This window comes from Protopterus annectens, chromosome 4.part1, assembly GCF_019279795.1.
Source record: "Protopterus annectens isolate FY-2018-M chromosome 4.part1, PAN1.0, whole genome shotgun sequence".
NCBI classification, from domain to species: domain Eukaryota; kingdom Metazoa; phylum Chordata; order Ceratodontiformes; family Protopteridae; genus Protopterus; species Protopterus annectens.
The window spans coordinates 818,718,569-818,735,272 of NC_056734.1; the positions used below are offsets into that span (position 1 = coordinate 818,718,569).

Consider the following 16,704-nt stretch of genomic DNA (forward strand, 5'->3'; position numbering starts at 1 on the left):
GACCACATGAGCTGCATCCACAAGTCTACAGAAATATGGTCAGTGTGTTGGCAGACTTCCTGGCAAAGATATTTACTAGATCACTGTCTAACACACAAATAACACAGATCTAGATGATGGGAATTATGATATCCTTGTACAAGAGGGTGGAGAAAGCATCCATGGAACCACAGGCCTGTTAGTTTAATAACAATGGCAGGGAAAGTCTTGGAGAAAATCCTGAGAGAAAGACTGATAACATTTCCAGAGGTCAACAATCTCCATGAAAGCAACCAACATGGCTTTGTGGACAGAAGGATCTGCCAGTCAGACCTGATCCAGAGTTGTAACTGAGTTACAGGTGTATATGGCATGGAAATCCCATTAGAAATAGTCTAATGGGATCAGCAAGGACTTTGACTCAAGCTCACATAGGAGAATGATTTGAAAACTGAAAGGATAGGGTTAGTAACAAGACTGAGGATTTGGACAGCTCATGATTTTGACCCTGTGGAGATAGAAAGAGAAAAGACGTTACTGCAGTGTTGGCTGTGGATGAAACTGGTCGCAGCAAGGCTTCCTCCAAAGGCGAAAGATCATCTGTGCTGTTACCAGACTCAGGAATCATTTATGTGACATCAAAAAACATGCTCTGTGCCTTTCCACTAACAAGTGGGCTTGATCAGGAATATGAATTGCTACTAAAAAGTGATGTGAGTTAATTGCCTGTTTAAATAGCCTCATGTTCTGCTGATACAGGAGACAGGAGATGTTTTCTCCCTTTTTGTTGATGTATTACAGTAGTAACATGTTGCTGGAGTAGACAGCAACTGTACCCTGGGATAATGGTTCTCTCCCCCAAGAACAGACACATTCATGGTGACTGTGGGGAGGGGAAGTGTGAAAGGATATCCTTTCTGTAGCTTTTATTGCTGCAGCCACCAAAGGAAATGCTGTCAGCATGCTCTTGGAAGACAAATGGTTTGAGTCATTGAGTAATAACTGGGAACACTGCACTCACAGAGTCTACTATGTGACTCTCATGTGAATTCTTTCAAAGGGAACCAAGTCAATAGTTGGTAACATGAGGCCTAAGACCCTTAAGACTAATATTACTGATGGACTTGGATGCTATAGCAGAAATCAGATGGCTGTTTGAACTCATTGTGCCTTGTATACAGTAAGACATGTTAACTGTATCCAGGTAACAGCCTATGAGTACTTCTGCTTGTGTTGGATTCAGATAGGATTTTGAACTGTTCACTGAAATTCTCAGTGACAGAAAGACCTGAATTAAATAGTCTCTTGCCCGATTCAATAACTCCTTTGTGGGGGGCAACTAAGAGCCAATCATCCAGGTTCAGGAATACAATGATCCTATGTAGTGTTACCAGACTTTGTTGAACACTCCGGAACTGCGGTGAGATCAAATGAAATGGATCAGAACTTGTAATGGCTGGTTCCCACTCTGAAGTGCAGCAACTCCCTTGGCAACTCTGAGATGAAGATAGGCATTCTGGAGATCCTAAAAGCACATGTGGTCTCCAAGTCAGGGATGGATCAACTACACTGTGCCCATCTGGAACTTAGTCTTCTGCACATAATAGCTTAGGCCACAAATTTACTATTGACCTGAGGACCTTTTCTTTTTGGGGATTAAAAAGAATCTGGAGTAAACCCTAATTTCTTTCTGGTCTTTTTGGACCTCTTGGATGGCATTTTTTGAGGAGGTTTGCAACCTCGCTTTTGGACACCTCTCTTTGATTGGATGGGACATCTGGAAGAAGATGGGAGATCAGGTGGGCACGGTTCATGAATGTAATTGTGTAGTATCTGGAAAGTATTTCCCTAATTCATCTATCTTGTGTGATGGCCAGCCATGCTGATGGATTGTGGGATGGGACTTTGATTGAGAAATTTTGCAACCTCTTCAAAAGAATCTGGAGTAAACCTCAAACCCTTTCTGGTCTGGTAGGACCTCTTCGATGGCACTTTTTGAGGAGATCTGCAACTTCACCTTTGGCCACCTTTTAGAGTGGGTGGGACATCTGGATGTGAATGGGAAATTGGTCAGGGGTCATAAATATAGCTTCTGCAAATTATTTTCCTAATTCATCTGTCATGTGCTATTAGATCCCACTTTCCGTGGCCCACCTTTGCCTTCTGGGTGATGTCCATTCATGAAATTCCCATGGGCTTGTGAATTTCTGTCCAAATACTGCTCAAAGGTGGTAGTTGGGATTTGCAAAACATAACTTCTTTGCACTCCTCTGATTCCTAGCAAAGGTCCTCTGAGGAGCTGAGAACTTCACCTCAACAGCCACAAGTATTTTCCCATCTTAGTCACTCCTTAGCAATTTCTCTTTCACCTGAAGTCCAAATAGTGAAATCCTACCAATGTGGGCATTGGCAAAAGCATCATCTCCACCACAAGGCACCTCTCAGTTGGCAATGACAGAGTTGGTGTCAAGGCCACTGGCTCTAGTGGAGGTGTTAGCACTAATGGAAGAATGGCCATCTGTTCCAATTTAGAAGGAACAAAAGTTGCATCTGGCTCCAAATTGCCTGGCAATGAAACCTGAGCACAGGGATGGAGCAGACAAAATGGAGGTAAAGGGTCTTCTTCTAGCAACCCTAGAAACAGAGGGGAAAGTGTAGACATCTAGCTCAGTTTGGGCCTTGACAAAAGCCTTAGTCATATAGTCCCAGCCAAAAATTATTGAAGGGCTCTGTACCTATTTAGTAAACCTCACACACACATGGTAGAAGAAGGTCTCAGTTTTAGATATCAAGATAACTACAGCTCCAAGGAGAAGTTACCAAGCTTCCTCCTTTGGGCAGGATCCAGAACAACAGATAGTTTTCAGCTTTGAAACTCCTGCTGATGAAGTTTGACTAGTCTCCAGGGGATGGCTGTATTGCCCTGGAAGGAGATAGGTCAGTTCTAGTTACTTGTGATAAAAGGGGTCTTTTAGCATCCTTCTGTCTGATCTCATTGCTTCTCTTAATTCCTTCTTTTATATTTTTTCTTCTTTTTTACCCTCAGAAGGCAGACAAACAGAAAATGAGCTTGTTTTTATTATCTTAAAAGGAACAATGACCAAAATCTTTACAACTGTCACAATCTACAGCTAAATGATCCACCCTAGGTATACGACAAAGAGGTTGTGTGTGTTCTGCTGGTGAATGTTATGGACACACTTGCTCTGTCTAAAGCCTGAGGACTTGTCCATATTGTGCACAAGCACCAATCTAATACAACAGTATCAGTCCTACATGCGGTCCAGTTTGTGGAAATGAATACTATTACAGCACAAAGACACAGTCCTATAAGTACCAAAATTAAACACTCATTGATGCTAAAGGTAGGAAAAGGGAAGGGTTTGCTTTGAGTCCTGAAAAAAAGGAATGACCCAGATACTAGAGTGGGAGGATAAAAATGTAAGACAATGCAAACTTGAAGAAAAATAGTGAAACACCAACTAAGTATGCAAACATCCTAAGCTGTCTATCTAAAACAGTGGAATAACAAGGAAAAGGGTACATACCTTTCCCTTCTTGGCAGGATTGTGTTGATTGGCTGCTTTATGGTGGAGGTTGGGTGGTCTAGGGCTTGGAGTAAGCACTCATTGGTTCTTTTGAGCTTTTTTTAAAAAAGTTATTTAAGGTTGTATCTTCTGGTATTTAAGCCCTAACTTTGACAGGATTTCTTTATATACACACTGAGCCGAGTGGAGGAGGGGCATTGACTACAACTCTGATCTGAGATATATAACAATAAGTATCCTGTTTTTTTTTGCTTATTTTTCTAGTTATTGCTTCTAGCAATTTATATAAAGCACCTTTTATTGCCTGCTGTATACTTTTTACTGTATTTTATTGCTATTAACTAATCTGCACGGTTAAACTAAAATTGTCTGCCTTACAAGGACTGATAAATAAGGTTTTTACTGCCACACTGTTTGTAAAGCTTTTTAGCTAGTTTCACTGAGTGAAAGGCATTAACAGGAAATGTTATCTACTTGTTAAGAACCTGTTTGTTTGTTCTGAGTTCCTGCCAAGGAGTGTATTATATAACTGATTTGTTTGCAGTTAAAAAAAGCATTCTGTAGAGTCTCCTTGCTCCTTTATCTGTTTAAAAACTTTCATTTTGTGGCTCACTGCTGTTCTTCTGCTGTGATAAACATTTCTTTAATGTTTTCTGTCTAAAAGAGTGCAGGCTAATAGCTGTAGTACTTTCCCAGTTCAGATTTGCTGTCTCTGGGCCTGTTTGTTTTTGCAATGATTGTTTTGAGCACATGACCAGGCCATCTTGAATTAGAAGAAGCCTTTCTTTACCTTCACGGCAGGATTGTGTTGATTGGCTGCTGGCTGGTGGAGGTTGGGTGGTCTGGGGCTTGAAGTAAGCACTAATTGGTTCTTTTGAGCTTTCTTTAAAAAAGTTGTGTAAGGTTGTATCTTCTGGAATTTAAGCCCTAACTTTGAGAGAATTTCTGTCTATACTCACTGAGCCAAGTGGAGGAGGGGCATTGACTATGACGCTGATCTAAGATATATAGCAATAAGTATCCTGTTTGCTTTGCTTATTTTTACTAGTTATTGCTTCTAGCAATTTATATAAAGCACTTTTTATTGCCTGCTGCATACTTTTTACTGTATTTTACTGCTATAAACTAATCTGCATGGTTAAACTAAAATTGTCTGCATTACAGGGCCTGATAAATAAGGTTTTTACTTTTACACTGTTTGTAAGGCTTTTTAGCTAGTTTCACTGTGTGAAAGGTATTAACGGGACATTTTCTCTGCTTGTTAAGCACCTATTTGTTTGTTATGATTTCCTGCCAAGGAGTATATCATATAACTGATTTATTTGCAGTTGAAAGCATTCTGTAGAGTCTCCTTGCTCCTTTATCTGTTTAAAAACTTTCATTTTGTGGCTCACTGCTGTTCTTCTGCTGTGATAAACATTTCTGTAGTGTTTACTGTCTAAAAGAGTGCAGGCTAGTAGCTATTGTATTGTTCCCCACTCTCCCTCCCTGTTGGTGTCTTGCTGTTATACTTGGTGGCTTTGCAGTTGTCCGCCCCTACTGTAAATTTGATTTGGGACACTCCTCCAGTCTAGTGTCATTAGTTTATTCTACCTAATACAGAGAGAACATTTGAGAAGGTCAACCCACTTAGTTTCCTAACCTTGGGTTATCTTCTGCTTCTTCTTTCTCCCTTTCCTTTACAAAAAAAAACTTTGCTAGAATCTCCCTGTGTTCTGCTTAACTGTAACAAAAAATACACTTGTTTCTTGCTTTTCCTGTAACTAGTCTAGTCCAGATACAGATTTGCTATATCCAGGACTGTTTGTAAGCTTCTGAGCCCCCCAGCCTGTTTGTGTTGCAGGGAAGCCTGCTAGCTTATCAGTGGGAGTGGTAAACACTAGGTAACCTATCTACTACATAAGGAGTGGTTGCTGACCCAGAAATTGTAGTTGTTGGCCATTTGGGCAGCTTTTCCATCTCTCTCAACTTTCTGATTTAAAAGCCAGCATTTGCACTTGTTCCCCTCCCTTTCATGTAACTAGTCTAGTACAGATACAGATTTGATGTATCCAGGACTGTTTGTAAGCTTCTGAGCCCCCCAGCCTGTTTGTGTTGGAGGGAAGCCTGCTAGCTTATCAGTGGGAGTGGTAAGCACTAGGTAACCTATCTACCACATAAGGAGGGGTTTCTGGCCCAGAAATTAAAGTTATTGGCTGTTTGGGAAATGTTTCCATCTCTCTCAACTTTTTGATTTAAAAGCCCACATTTGCACTTGTTTCTTTCCTGTAGCTAGTCTAGTTCAGATACAGATTCTTAGTTTTAGTGCTTGAATTTGCTTATTCGTGCTTGCCACTTGTTCAGAACTTGTTGTAAGCAGTAAATAAGCTACAGGTTACTACAGCATTCAACCTTCCTCATTACCTAGAGGAAAACAGTTTTTGTACTTACTTTCCTCACTTGCATAGAGAAAAACAGCTCTTGTACTTACTTTCCTCACTTGTCTAGAGGAAAATATTTTTTTATTCAGGCATGTCCAAGGGTCAGCTCCCAGTGTTCTCTCCTGTCTATCTGATGAATCTGGGCATCTTGGTGCAATGTAGCAATTGCCTCATGTACACAGACAACCCTCTCCTCCTACCACCCAACACTACAACCTTTGAGAGATGCACTTATCTAGCCAAACTGGAGGTAAAGCTCTCTCCAACCAAGACTGAACTTGACAGTCAAGAGAAGAAGGTAAACACTTGCACCACACCAAACTCATCACATAGTCCCACTAAACCTACACTACCAAAATCCACACATAGAAATACAAAAACATTTGCGGAGGCTCTCAATAATAATCTGCTCAAGCAACAGAGACCTCCAAAGCAGAAATGCAAGCAACCTTCACCCCCCCAACACAACCCAAATGACACATAGCCCACAGACTCAGTGTGCCACTCAACCACAGCCCATAAGGCAAAATAACATACCCAACGCACTAGTCATAGATGACTCTATAGTCAGGCACACTGGTGTCCCACTCACAAGGCTAAACAAGGAGAAGGTTACTGTCAGCTACCTGTCGGGTGCCAGGATCTGCCACATAACCCATGCACTCAGGTCACTCCACAACAAGTACAAATATGACTCTGTCATTGTCCATATTGGTGTGAAGGACCTGAGATGTACCTCCCTGGACTACATGGAAAGAGACATGGAAGAGCTCTCCAATTTTGTAGCCCAAGCAGGTATGACCCTAGCCCTGAGTTGCATTCTGCCATTGTCCAGAATGATACCACAGTACAAGGACAAAATGATTGACTTCAACAATTGGCTAAGCTTCTGGTGTCATTCTAAGGGGATCCAATATCTGTCTGCCTGGGACGACATGGTCGACAGACCATGATGCTTTGCCAGAGATGGCGTTCCCCTGTCACCCCTGGGATTCTGGATACTGGCTAAGGCTCTTGCCACCCCTATAGTGCCTTTTTTAGGCAAGGTTCAAATTACAAATTCACCACTGTAACAGGAACAGGCAAGCAAAAACTGAGGGTAATGCTACTCAATGCTAGAACTCTAAATCTCAAAATGCACTTCCTTGAGGCACTCCTTAAAATGGAGAACATCGATATATGTTAAGTGACTGAGACCTGGTTCAAGGATCCAGACAGCACCCCTGCATTACCAGAGTATAACTCATAGTACACTTTTCGGCCATCTAACCTGGACCGGAACACCAAAGGCGGAGGTGTGTCCATATTCATTAAGGATATCCACACCTCTAGACTAGTTGCTCAGCATAATGCATCCAAGGTTATCCAAGTGCAACTAACTCTAGGCAAAACTGAAATCCAAATTGTAGCTTGCTGCAGATCCCCCACCAGGCCCCATAATTTCCACTCCTCTTTCCTTGATATACTGGAAAATATTAGGGTTCAACCAAACACCCGAATAAAGGGGCGATTTCGACTACCTTACCATTATCTGGGAAAACAGCTCATGTACAAACTCCTTCACTCAACGCTTTCTGGAATTCATAAATTCCAATGCCCTGGATCAACTTATCCACACCCCCACAAGGGGCAACAATATCCTAGACCTAGTCCTTACCAACATGAGTGACCGGTGTTCCACACCTGAAGTCAACTCCTCGTTGGTCAGATCCAACCATAAGCTAATCACCCTAGATATCCACATCCCACCCCCACCCCCCCATTAAGGAAACCATGGTAAAAAATTTCTCCAAAGCTAACTTCATGCTTCTTAAGACAGAAGTGGTGAACTTCATGGCACCCATGCAGATGGACAATGCAGTTACGACTGCTGAATCCTACACAAATGCACACTATAAGCACTTACACAAGTGCATGGATCTTGCTATCCCAAACAGAACCAAGATGCTGTCCTCCAAAAAGAGGAAGCCAATCTGGTGGTCCCCTGCCATAAACAAACTCTACAACATAAGGAAGAAACTGTTGCAAAAGATAGAAAAATCCCACGAGTGGAGGAGCTCCCTGGTCAGCCTCAGTAAGAAGCTGAGATCCCTTATAAGATCCTCCAAAGCTAGCTATGAAAACAAACTCACTGTTGATTCCAGGGATAACCACAAAGCATTATATAGCTATGTCAAGAATCTCAATGGCAACACCCAGATCTGCTCTGAGTTACAGCACAACAGCACGAAAATTACAGAACCAACTGATATTGCCAACATCCTGGCAGATAGGTTCAGTGCTAACTTTACCCCCCCTCTCACCCCCTAAAATCACAACTACGCAGGTAAAAGCTGCACTCTCTAAAGCCAAAAACACAGCATCCATGGGACTGGACAACATCTCAGGCTGCATTTTACATGAACTGCAGAATGAACTGGCTCCCCATGTAAGCACCATGTTCAATCGTAGCCTCATGTCAGGCTTTGTGCCCACTGAATGGCACACAGCAACAGTTATCACACTCCACAAAGGGAGCCCCACCACTGATCCCAGGAACTATCGCCCTATTAGCCTGATGAGCCTGGTCTGTAAGGCCATGGAACGTATCATCATGGAACTCATAAACAAAGACATTGGTAACCTCCAAACTCTGGACCCACCCAATTCAGGTTTGTGAAAGGCACATCATGCCTCCTGAACCTGATCGAGTTCTTTGAGGCAGTCACAAAAGCCGTAGACGAGGGTAAGGTGGTTCACACAGCCTATCTTGACCTCGCCAAGGCTTTTGATACAATCCCCCATTCTGGAATTATAACTAAACTCATTAAACTAGGTATAAATCCCTATGTCACAACATGGGTTGCCAACTGGCTCACCGACAGAACCCACACTGTAAAAGTTGCAGACTACAAATCTGACTTCAAACCAGTGACAAGTGGAGTACCACAGGGTTCAGTCCTGGGACCTCTCCTATTTGGTATCTACTTCTCTGAAGTACAGGCTAACACAGAAGGCCTTTGGCTAACAAAGTTCACAGATGACTGCAAACTAGGAGCCATAGTCGAATCCCCTAATGATGTGGACATCCTACAGAAGGGCCTCACTGAGACAGATGCCTGGTGTCAGAGCCATGGCTCAATGCCAAAATGTGAATTGTCATCCTCTTTGGTAAAAACTCTGTACTCATGCAATATCACATAGGCAGCAGTCTACTTAATGCCGAATGTGTGATAAGAGACCTTGGGACCCAGATGGACAGTAGTCTCTCTTTTGATAATCATATCACCACAGTAGTTAGGAAATCCTTCTATGTGGCACACCTCATCACAAAAGGGTTCTCATCCAGGAAAAAAGAGGTCATTGTTCCCCTCTACTCGACACTCATTAGACCTATTATAGAATACAACGCCCTTTTTGGAATGTACCTCACAAGACATCTGCAGCAGCTGGAAAGGCCACAGAAGTACCTCACAAAGAGGATTACTGGCCTCAAACAGATGCCTTACACTGACCGTCTCAAAAAACTCCAGCTTTACTCTGTAGCATATCGCCTACTCTGAGGTGATCTCTACCTAACATATAAAGCTATTTCAAACCCAGAGTTGTTGGACATGCTACACCTAAAGAAATCCCAATCCCACACTCTAGGGACCTAAACCTTTTCACCACAATAAACAGGACATGCTGGAGGGATAGATTCCTGTCCCAGAGACTTCCCATACTCTGAAACAAGCTACCCATATATGTCAAGCAAAGTTCCTCATTAGCACTCTTCAAGAAAAATCTTGATGAGTGGATGGGAAATAGGAAATACACCCCAGGGATCACTTCTGTGACTCTGCTCGACAGGGGCACAGGGAAAATAACTTTCTTGGGTGGTATAAGCTAGGGAACCTTGTTGGCTAGGCTTACTTAGGCCCTTGGACCGATAGCCTAGTACCTGCCTATGAACCTATATCATCCACTTGAGACAAAGGTTCACCCTGTGATGTAATCTATAAGTAAATAGGATCTGGAGTGAATATGGTAATGTGGTACATTATGGGAGTGAAGGGAGAGCTTGAAGTTTGGGAAAAGTCATATAGGTGCCAAAATAATGCTGCCTGCATTTACAAGTCCTGCAGTCTGAAATAAAGGGACTGGATCACATAAGATCTTATTTTACAAGACCAGAAGGATAGTCATTCTTAGCATTTCACGCCACTTTACAGCTAAACCTTCTGAATGAGAAAGAATGATCTAAAGTGTAAACAATCCCTCTCTCCATAAAAGAAAGTATTCATTTTGCAAGGCAGACCTAAAATAGAAAAAACTTTGGAAACTGCAGTTTAAGATCTAGAGCTATCCATACTTAGATTATCCACTGAGATGGGGTTGAGCAGAAGGTTTTGGAGCTCACTCATTTGAGAACATTTGTCAGGATATATTTTTGGAGACTAGAAAAATTCTTTGACATCAGTACCACGTTGTTTGCCACTGCCTATTTCCATAACTTGACTGTCTGTCTGCACAAAATGACTATGTGCTTTCTTATCTGACATAAAACATCACAGACCACCCAATGGAATTGTGACATTACCGTTTTCCAAGACAGCAAGAAAAGCTTGAAGAATATCTCACATCGGTCTGAGTGATATTGGTGTGCATGCTGTATTCTGAAGTAAACTTATTGCCTTGCATCCTTCATGAGTTGCAGGATCGATAATTAATCAATTACCTACAGGTGGCCAATGGCTAGTAGTGTTGTGCTGTCTTGTCTTGATTTGTAGAGTTCATTGAGAAAGTGTGGTGACCACCTGAGCACTTGTTGAAAGGAAATCCTTTCTATAGCAGGTTTGCCAAAATTCACTAATCTGTTCAACCAGAGTATCTCAGGGTTCAGAATGCTAATTTTGGAAATGAAAAGAACATTAATTGTTCAGTATTCAGAGCTTTGTCAAGGGATCCAATATACTGGCTTCTGCCTTACAGCCCAGAACTTTCATGATCTCTCAGGCTGAAGTCAGAGAAGCCTCCTTGCTCCACCTGACTTATTCCTTGGAAGATAAACACTACAAAAATCTGTCATCAGGTCAAGGAAAGTAGTGTTGCAGGTTGAGGTCAAACAGGAATTTTGCAGCCAATTGAACTATCCATGTAGTAGAACAAGTCCAAAGTTCATCAGGGTATATGCAACAGATTTTTCCCTGGACCTGGTAGACACCATGCAGTTGTCCACATCTGGCAAGGTATATAAGCTATTCTTCTTGAGGTCAGCATGAAGTCAGCTATTACATTGTCTGAGCACCTGGCAAAGATCTATATTAACAACATAAAGGGCAATTTTTAAAAATGAAATGATTCCCTGCCATCCTAAAACCTGAAGAATCTGCAAGATGAACCAGATATGGTGGTGTGTGACTATTCAACAAGTGGAGTCATGCTAAGGCTGTCGGTAACCTTGAAATCTTAGATATTGAACTGATTCAAATATTTCAGATCTAAGATGGATCTTAGGTCCTCTGGTCTCATTGTGGAGAAGGAACAAGTTAAACAAAAACTCTTGTCCTTGTCTCTGCAGTGCAAGTTTTGTTGAACTTTTAAGGAAGAGGGCACAAACTTGCTTGCATATGCTTCTAATGAGGAGGACGATAGCCCTACTACATAAACCTTCCGAGGGGCCCCAAATATGATCTTGCAATGTGAGGAGATGAAGGCTGATAACATCCTCTTTTCTTTATTTCTTCCTTTCCACAGAAATTTAGGGGCTTTCTTTGGAGATGTGAGATTATCTTCAGTTATGTTCAGGCACATTGCGTCAAACCTTACACCATGGAGTAATCTCAGACAGGTCAAGAAACAAGATGCATGTCCCATCTGATGAGCTTTTGACCATATTTATATCTTCTGAGCAATGGTTTATATGGCTTCTCCAAACTCATGATAAAACAAACAGAAAGGAAAAAAAGATGAAAAGAATTGTTCTGAGGGGAAAATCTAGACTGATTGGTTCCTCCAGCTTCACTAAATGGAAATAAATACCTTCTGAAATGGAAAGGAGTGAGGGAGGATGGAGGGAAGCTTCTTGTGTGTATTCTTTTGACACTGATAACAGCAAAAGATAGGAAAACGGCCATTCCTGCTCAGATTGCTCAAGACCTACGGTGGCAAGGATGCTCAATGAGAAAATAAGGACATACTGGCTAGATGAAATTAGGTCTGCTGGTGGGGATATGGAAGTCTTGTCCACCCTGTTCAGTTTGCTATCATGGCATCTGTCACCAGGACAAGTGGTATAAAAATGAATGAAAGAATGGATAGATGGATAGACTGAATTAACTGGGTATGTAAGGAAGAAGCACTGCAATGTTGTATTCCTTTACATAGCAGCATAGCTGTTGATCTATCAACATCAGAATAAGGAAAAATCCAAAAATAATAAGGGAGAAAGACCTTGCATCAAGGATGCTTTCTAAATGTTAGTGCTACTGATTTAGAAAGTTAATAGAATAAGAATAAATGAATTAACAAGCATTTTATGAAACTAAAGAAGTCTGTAACTAATGTACACCATTACTAGCTGATTATAATTTGCCAGTTTTTCTCAGATGTATCACTGATTTTAGGTAGGATATGGTAGACATTTGTCAGAATTAGGGTTGTCCCTTAAATTAGGGACAGTTGAGAGATATGCACAGTAGGATGCATGGTCATTTCTAAAATGGCACTGAAAATACACTTTACTTCTTAACAGATCACATGGAAACCTTCCACACTTACATGTTAATATACTTCTAGTATACATAAACAAAAAAATGGCCAACCATGGAAGAGTGGCATATTACAGATGGGCTGAAGGTGTTCAGGTTCCTGCTTGTTGAGAGACTCTGTCACATGAAGACTTAAATATGTCACAATATTGTATCTTTCTTTTTTGCAGTCATTTTGCTACTGCAAACATTAGTAGCATTCAAAAATATTTACTTTGGTTGTAGCAAAGTTACAGAAAACTGAGGATATATTTGTTGGGCACTGCAGAGTAGCAGTTGTTAAAGTGGTATTCTCTAGCCTACAGGATTATTCGCTTTATTGTTGCATTACAATGTGTAGCTGCAGAAATGTCTGACCCTCTACTACAAGACAAGTTCCAACAAACTGAAAATGTGATTGAAGTGTCTTTCAAAGCCTGCGTTTTGTTGTTAGGCTTAATCTAGAGGGCCTGTTAATACTGCCCACAAACAAAATCAGCTGTTGCTCAAAGCTGTACACTTACCATAGGATTCATCAGTGTCAGTGGCCTTAATGCTAATCAGGATGTGTTGATCCAGTAAGTACTCTGGGTCGTCTACAATTGGCTTTAGCTGCAAACCAAAGAGTACAAAATCATATTAAACAAAGGATAACAATGCACATTTCTTTTAACTAGTAAGAAAATAATAAAAATGCTCAAGTTTTACAGAATCAAAGAGTGCCACAGAGACATAAAAAGGAACTGACAGGCATATTCAAGAATGTGATGGCACATAGCACAACAGAAGTAAAAGGAGAGGTACTAAGTAAACAAGTGGTCCATGTGTGAGAACCAATGTGCACAACCAATCCAGAAAGATAGATAATGAACTAATGACAGGTATGGAGGCACAGAGATCTGGAAGAAGACATGGGATATTACCACATGCCACAGGGTGAAGAAAGGGAGACCAAAGTGACTTCAAGAAAATGACATAGCTGTATAATGGTACACAAAGCCAAGTCAATAGCAAGAGATAGCCTTACAAAACAGACAGGGAACAGTGAGGAAGCTCATGGAATGGAACAGATCAGGATAAAAGGACATAGACAACCATCAACAGAGATAAAGTGACATAGAACTACAGTTAAGAATATGCTAGTATATGAAAAGCAATCAGGATTCCTGATGAAGCATGAGGTGTGGAGCACAGATATTCTTAGAAATATGGAAGCATATCTTATGAAGGCAGAGAGACAGGAACAAAGAAGACACTCTTCACAGAGAGAGAAAGGTATAAAGTATACATAGTAAAAGGAAGCAGTAGAAGGTCAATGGCTACTACAAAGAAAGAGGTAAAAGGAAGTACAAACATCATTAGGCACACACATTCTACAAAAGCAGGAGAAATAGTGGTACAAGTAAACTATTCATAAACAGTCACAGAGGAACATGTGCATTGGAGGTAGAAAGAAAGAGAAAGTGAGGGGGTAATGTAAGAAAATGAAAATATACTCATAAATAGCAATAGTGAATCATATTCTAAGAGGACAGAGAGAAAAAAAAATGCATATTTATATGCAGCCATAGAGGAACATGTGCTACATAGGCTGAGAGAAATATAAGGAATAGATACTCAGTGATGAGCATGTCAAAACCCAAGTGGCATACAGATTCATGGAGAATTGCTGCTGAGCAGAAGGATCAACACTGATACACAAATAAGCACAAGAAATGACAGAGACAAACAGAAATCTAAGATAATTTGCAGGAGATAATGACCCCCTACAGGGCACATGACATGTTGCCCAACTGTGCAAAGAAAAGCAGACAATAGGATACTAAGGAAACATAGATTGCAGTAGATGGCCATAGACATGTAAAAAGGGCTAAGGAGGTGAGGGTAATAATGTTAACCCATCAGAAGCCAGTCAATATAACCTAACATATTAAAGAGAATGGAAAACCAAAGGCAAAATTAATGGAGTTAAAAAATTGAACAAGTTGAATGCTTTACAGACTGCACAGTTACAAACAGCACAACTAGACTTTTCAAGTGTATTGAAGAGAACCAGTAAAATATTGATTATATAGCAGTCCACTTACTCTGAGACTTCCTTTTGTGTGCAACTTAAGAAATGTTTCTTGTCAGATGTGGTTGCAGCATTATTAATAACTTTTTTCTCTTTCCTTGGGAAAACACACCTGTACCAAACTCTGCTTGTGATGTATCACAAGGTTAGCAGAAGGTAAACAGAAATGAAAAAAATATTTACCTTTGGCAGTTGGTCAAACTTAACATGCAGAAAACCGTCTTCTTCTTCCTGGTTTTCCCCTTCTTGACTCTTATCAGGATCTGTAAGGAAGTATTTAGAATATGCAAATATTTAGCAGTACAGGAAATGGTTGAATTGTTTATTAGCAGAGCAGCCACTTGAACATATATTTCACATACCAGATGTTCATGTACTTATCCATAACACAGATAATAATGGCTGCGTAAGGGTGCAAATAGCCTTTTTAAATCACCAAAATGTGCTTGTTAATTGAGCTGAGAGTGATGCCCTGATACTTATTTGTCTGTATCTCAAACTCAGAAGACATTTGAAATGTAAGGAACAACCTGTGATGGTGCACACTTTTGCTGACAATTAATGCACTCTTAGTGTACATTCATCCACCTGAGATGCAGATTAATATGCAAAACAAATGTTCCAGCCAATAAGAATGCACCATTTAGTCTTCTTACAGGGATGTTGTTTCGCTGTAACTTCCTTTCTGGAAGACTATTTATTTGTTTGTTTGTTTATTTATTTTTTATTATTTTATTGACATTTGTTGACCAGGAAAGTTCACTGGGTCAGAAACCCATTTTCAGTGGAGGCCTAGGGAGAAAAGCTCCAAAGATAGTACAGAATTACAAAGTGATACTTTGTACAAAAAAATAGAAAAATAAAAAAAATATGTTTTTATACAATCCCAGTAATTAATAAATAAGCAAAGTTAGATGTCTAAATAATTGGATTTGGTGTTCTATTGTATATACAAAAATTATAATAGCATATTGTACGCTATAGGAACAACAATTTATATAAATCAATTATTTTCTGCATTCTAGTAAAAGAAAGGATAAAAGTTAAGCTACTAATTGTAAGGAATAAGACAGTGAAGGCGATAAGATTAGACTCTGTAGAGTAAAATTAAAGAAACATTACACTGGTTAGATAGAGTCTGGTTCTGGAGCAGGGTCCCAGGATTAGTTCTACTGTGGTGGTCTTTGGATTTGGGCACAAAGGCAAGTTTGGTTTTGAAGAAAGTGAGTTTAGGGTGTGTTTGAAGGTTTTTATAGACTCAAGTAGTGTAATAGTGGGGGTAGGTCATTCCATAATTTAGTTATGAAATAGGAATATAGGCTTTGTTTAGCTCTCTTGATGGGTTTGGACACACATAGAAGTTTATTAGAGGACCGAAGATTTTTGTAGGGAATATAGGTTTGTATGATATCTGAAAGTGTAGATCAGTTCCCTGGGTTATATATTAGTTTCTGAACAATCGTAAGTTGGGTGTATTGAAGGTAATGGGGGAACTTGAACCATTTCAACATTTTGATGGCTTGGCAATGGTGTGTACGATTAGAAAGGCCATAGGCAAATTTAGCAGTCTTATAATAGCAGGATTGTAGTTTGTTGCTTAGGGATGTGTGAAGTTGTGTAAAAATGGAGGAACCATAGAGGAGAGAAGGGAGTAGGAGAGTACTTGCCAGTTTTGTTCTTGTGAGAAAATCTAAATAAAATTTGTGTCTATAAAGTTTGCCATATTTAAAATGAGTTTTTTTTTCTTGCATTAAGTATATGTTGTTCAAAGGAAAGTTTATCATTTATAGTAATGCCTAGTAATTTTTCAGTATTCACTGTTTCTATTTCTATCTTATTTAGAGAGAATATTTTAAAACCTTGTGGGGGTGGTCTGGATAAAAAGGCTAGTAACTTAGATTTCTTGGGGTATAGAAGTAGTTGTCCTTTGCTTCGCCAAGTTTCAATTGTTGAGAATGTATTTTGTGTTATTT

General features: G+C 40.2%; 1 protein-coding gene across 2 annotated transcripts in view; it reads right to left on the minus strand.

Annotated features, from left to right (window-relative positions):
* INPP5D (inositol polyphosphate-5-phosphatase D) overlaps window positions 1-16,704 on the minus strand; it is a 1,064,128-nt gene that overhangs the window by 125,455 nt on the left and 921,969 nt on the right. For both annotated transcript variants that reach the window (XM_044070586.1, XM_044070585.1), the window contains exons 21-22: window positions 14,915-14,994; window positions 13,182-13,269 (exon numbers count right to left, since the gene is read on the minus strand). In XM_044070586.1, the coding sequence (XP_043926521.1) occupies window positions 13,182-13,269; window positions 14,915-14,994 (168 nt within the window). The remainder of the gene's footprint in view (window positions 1-13,181; window positions 13,270-14,914; window positions 14,995-16,704) is intronic.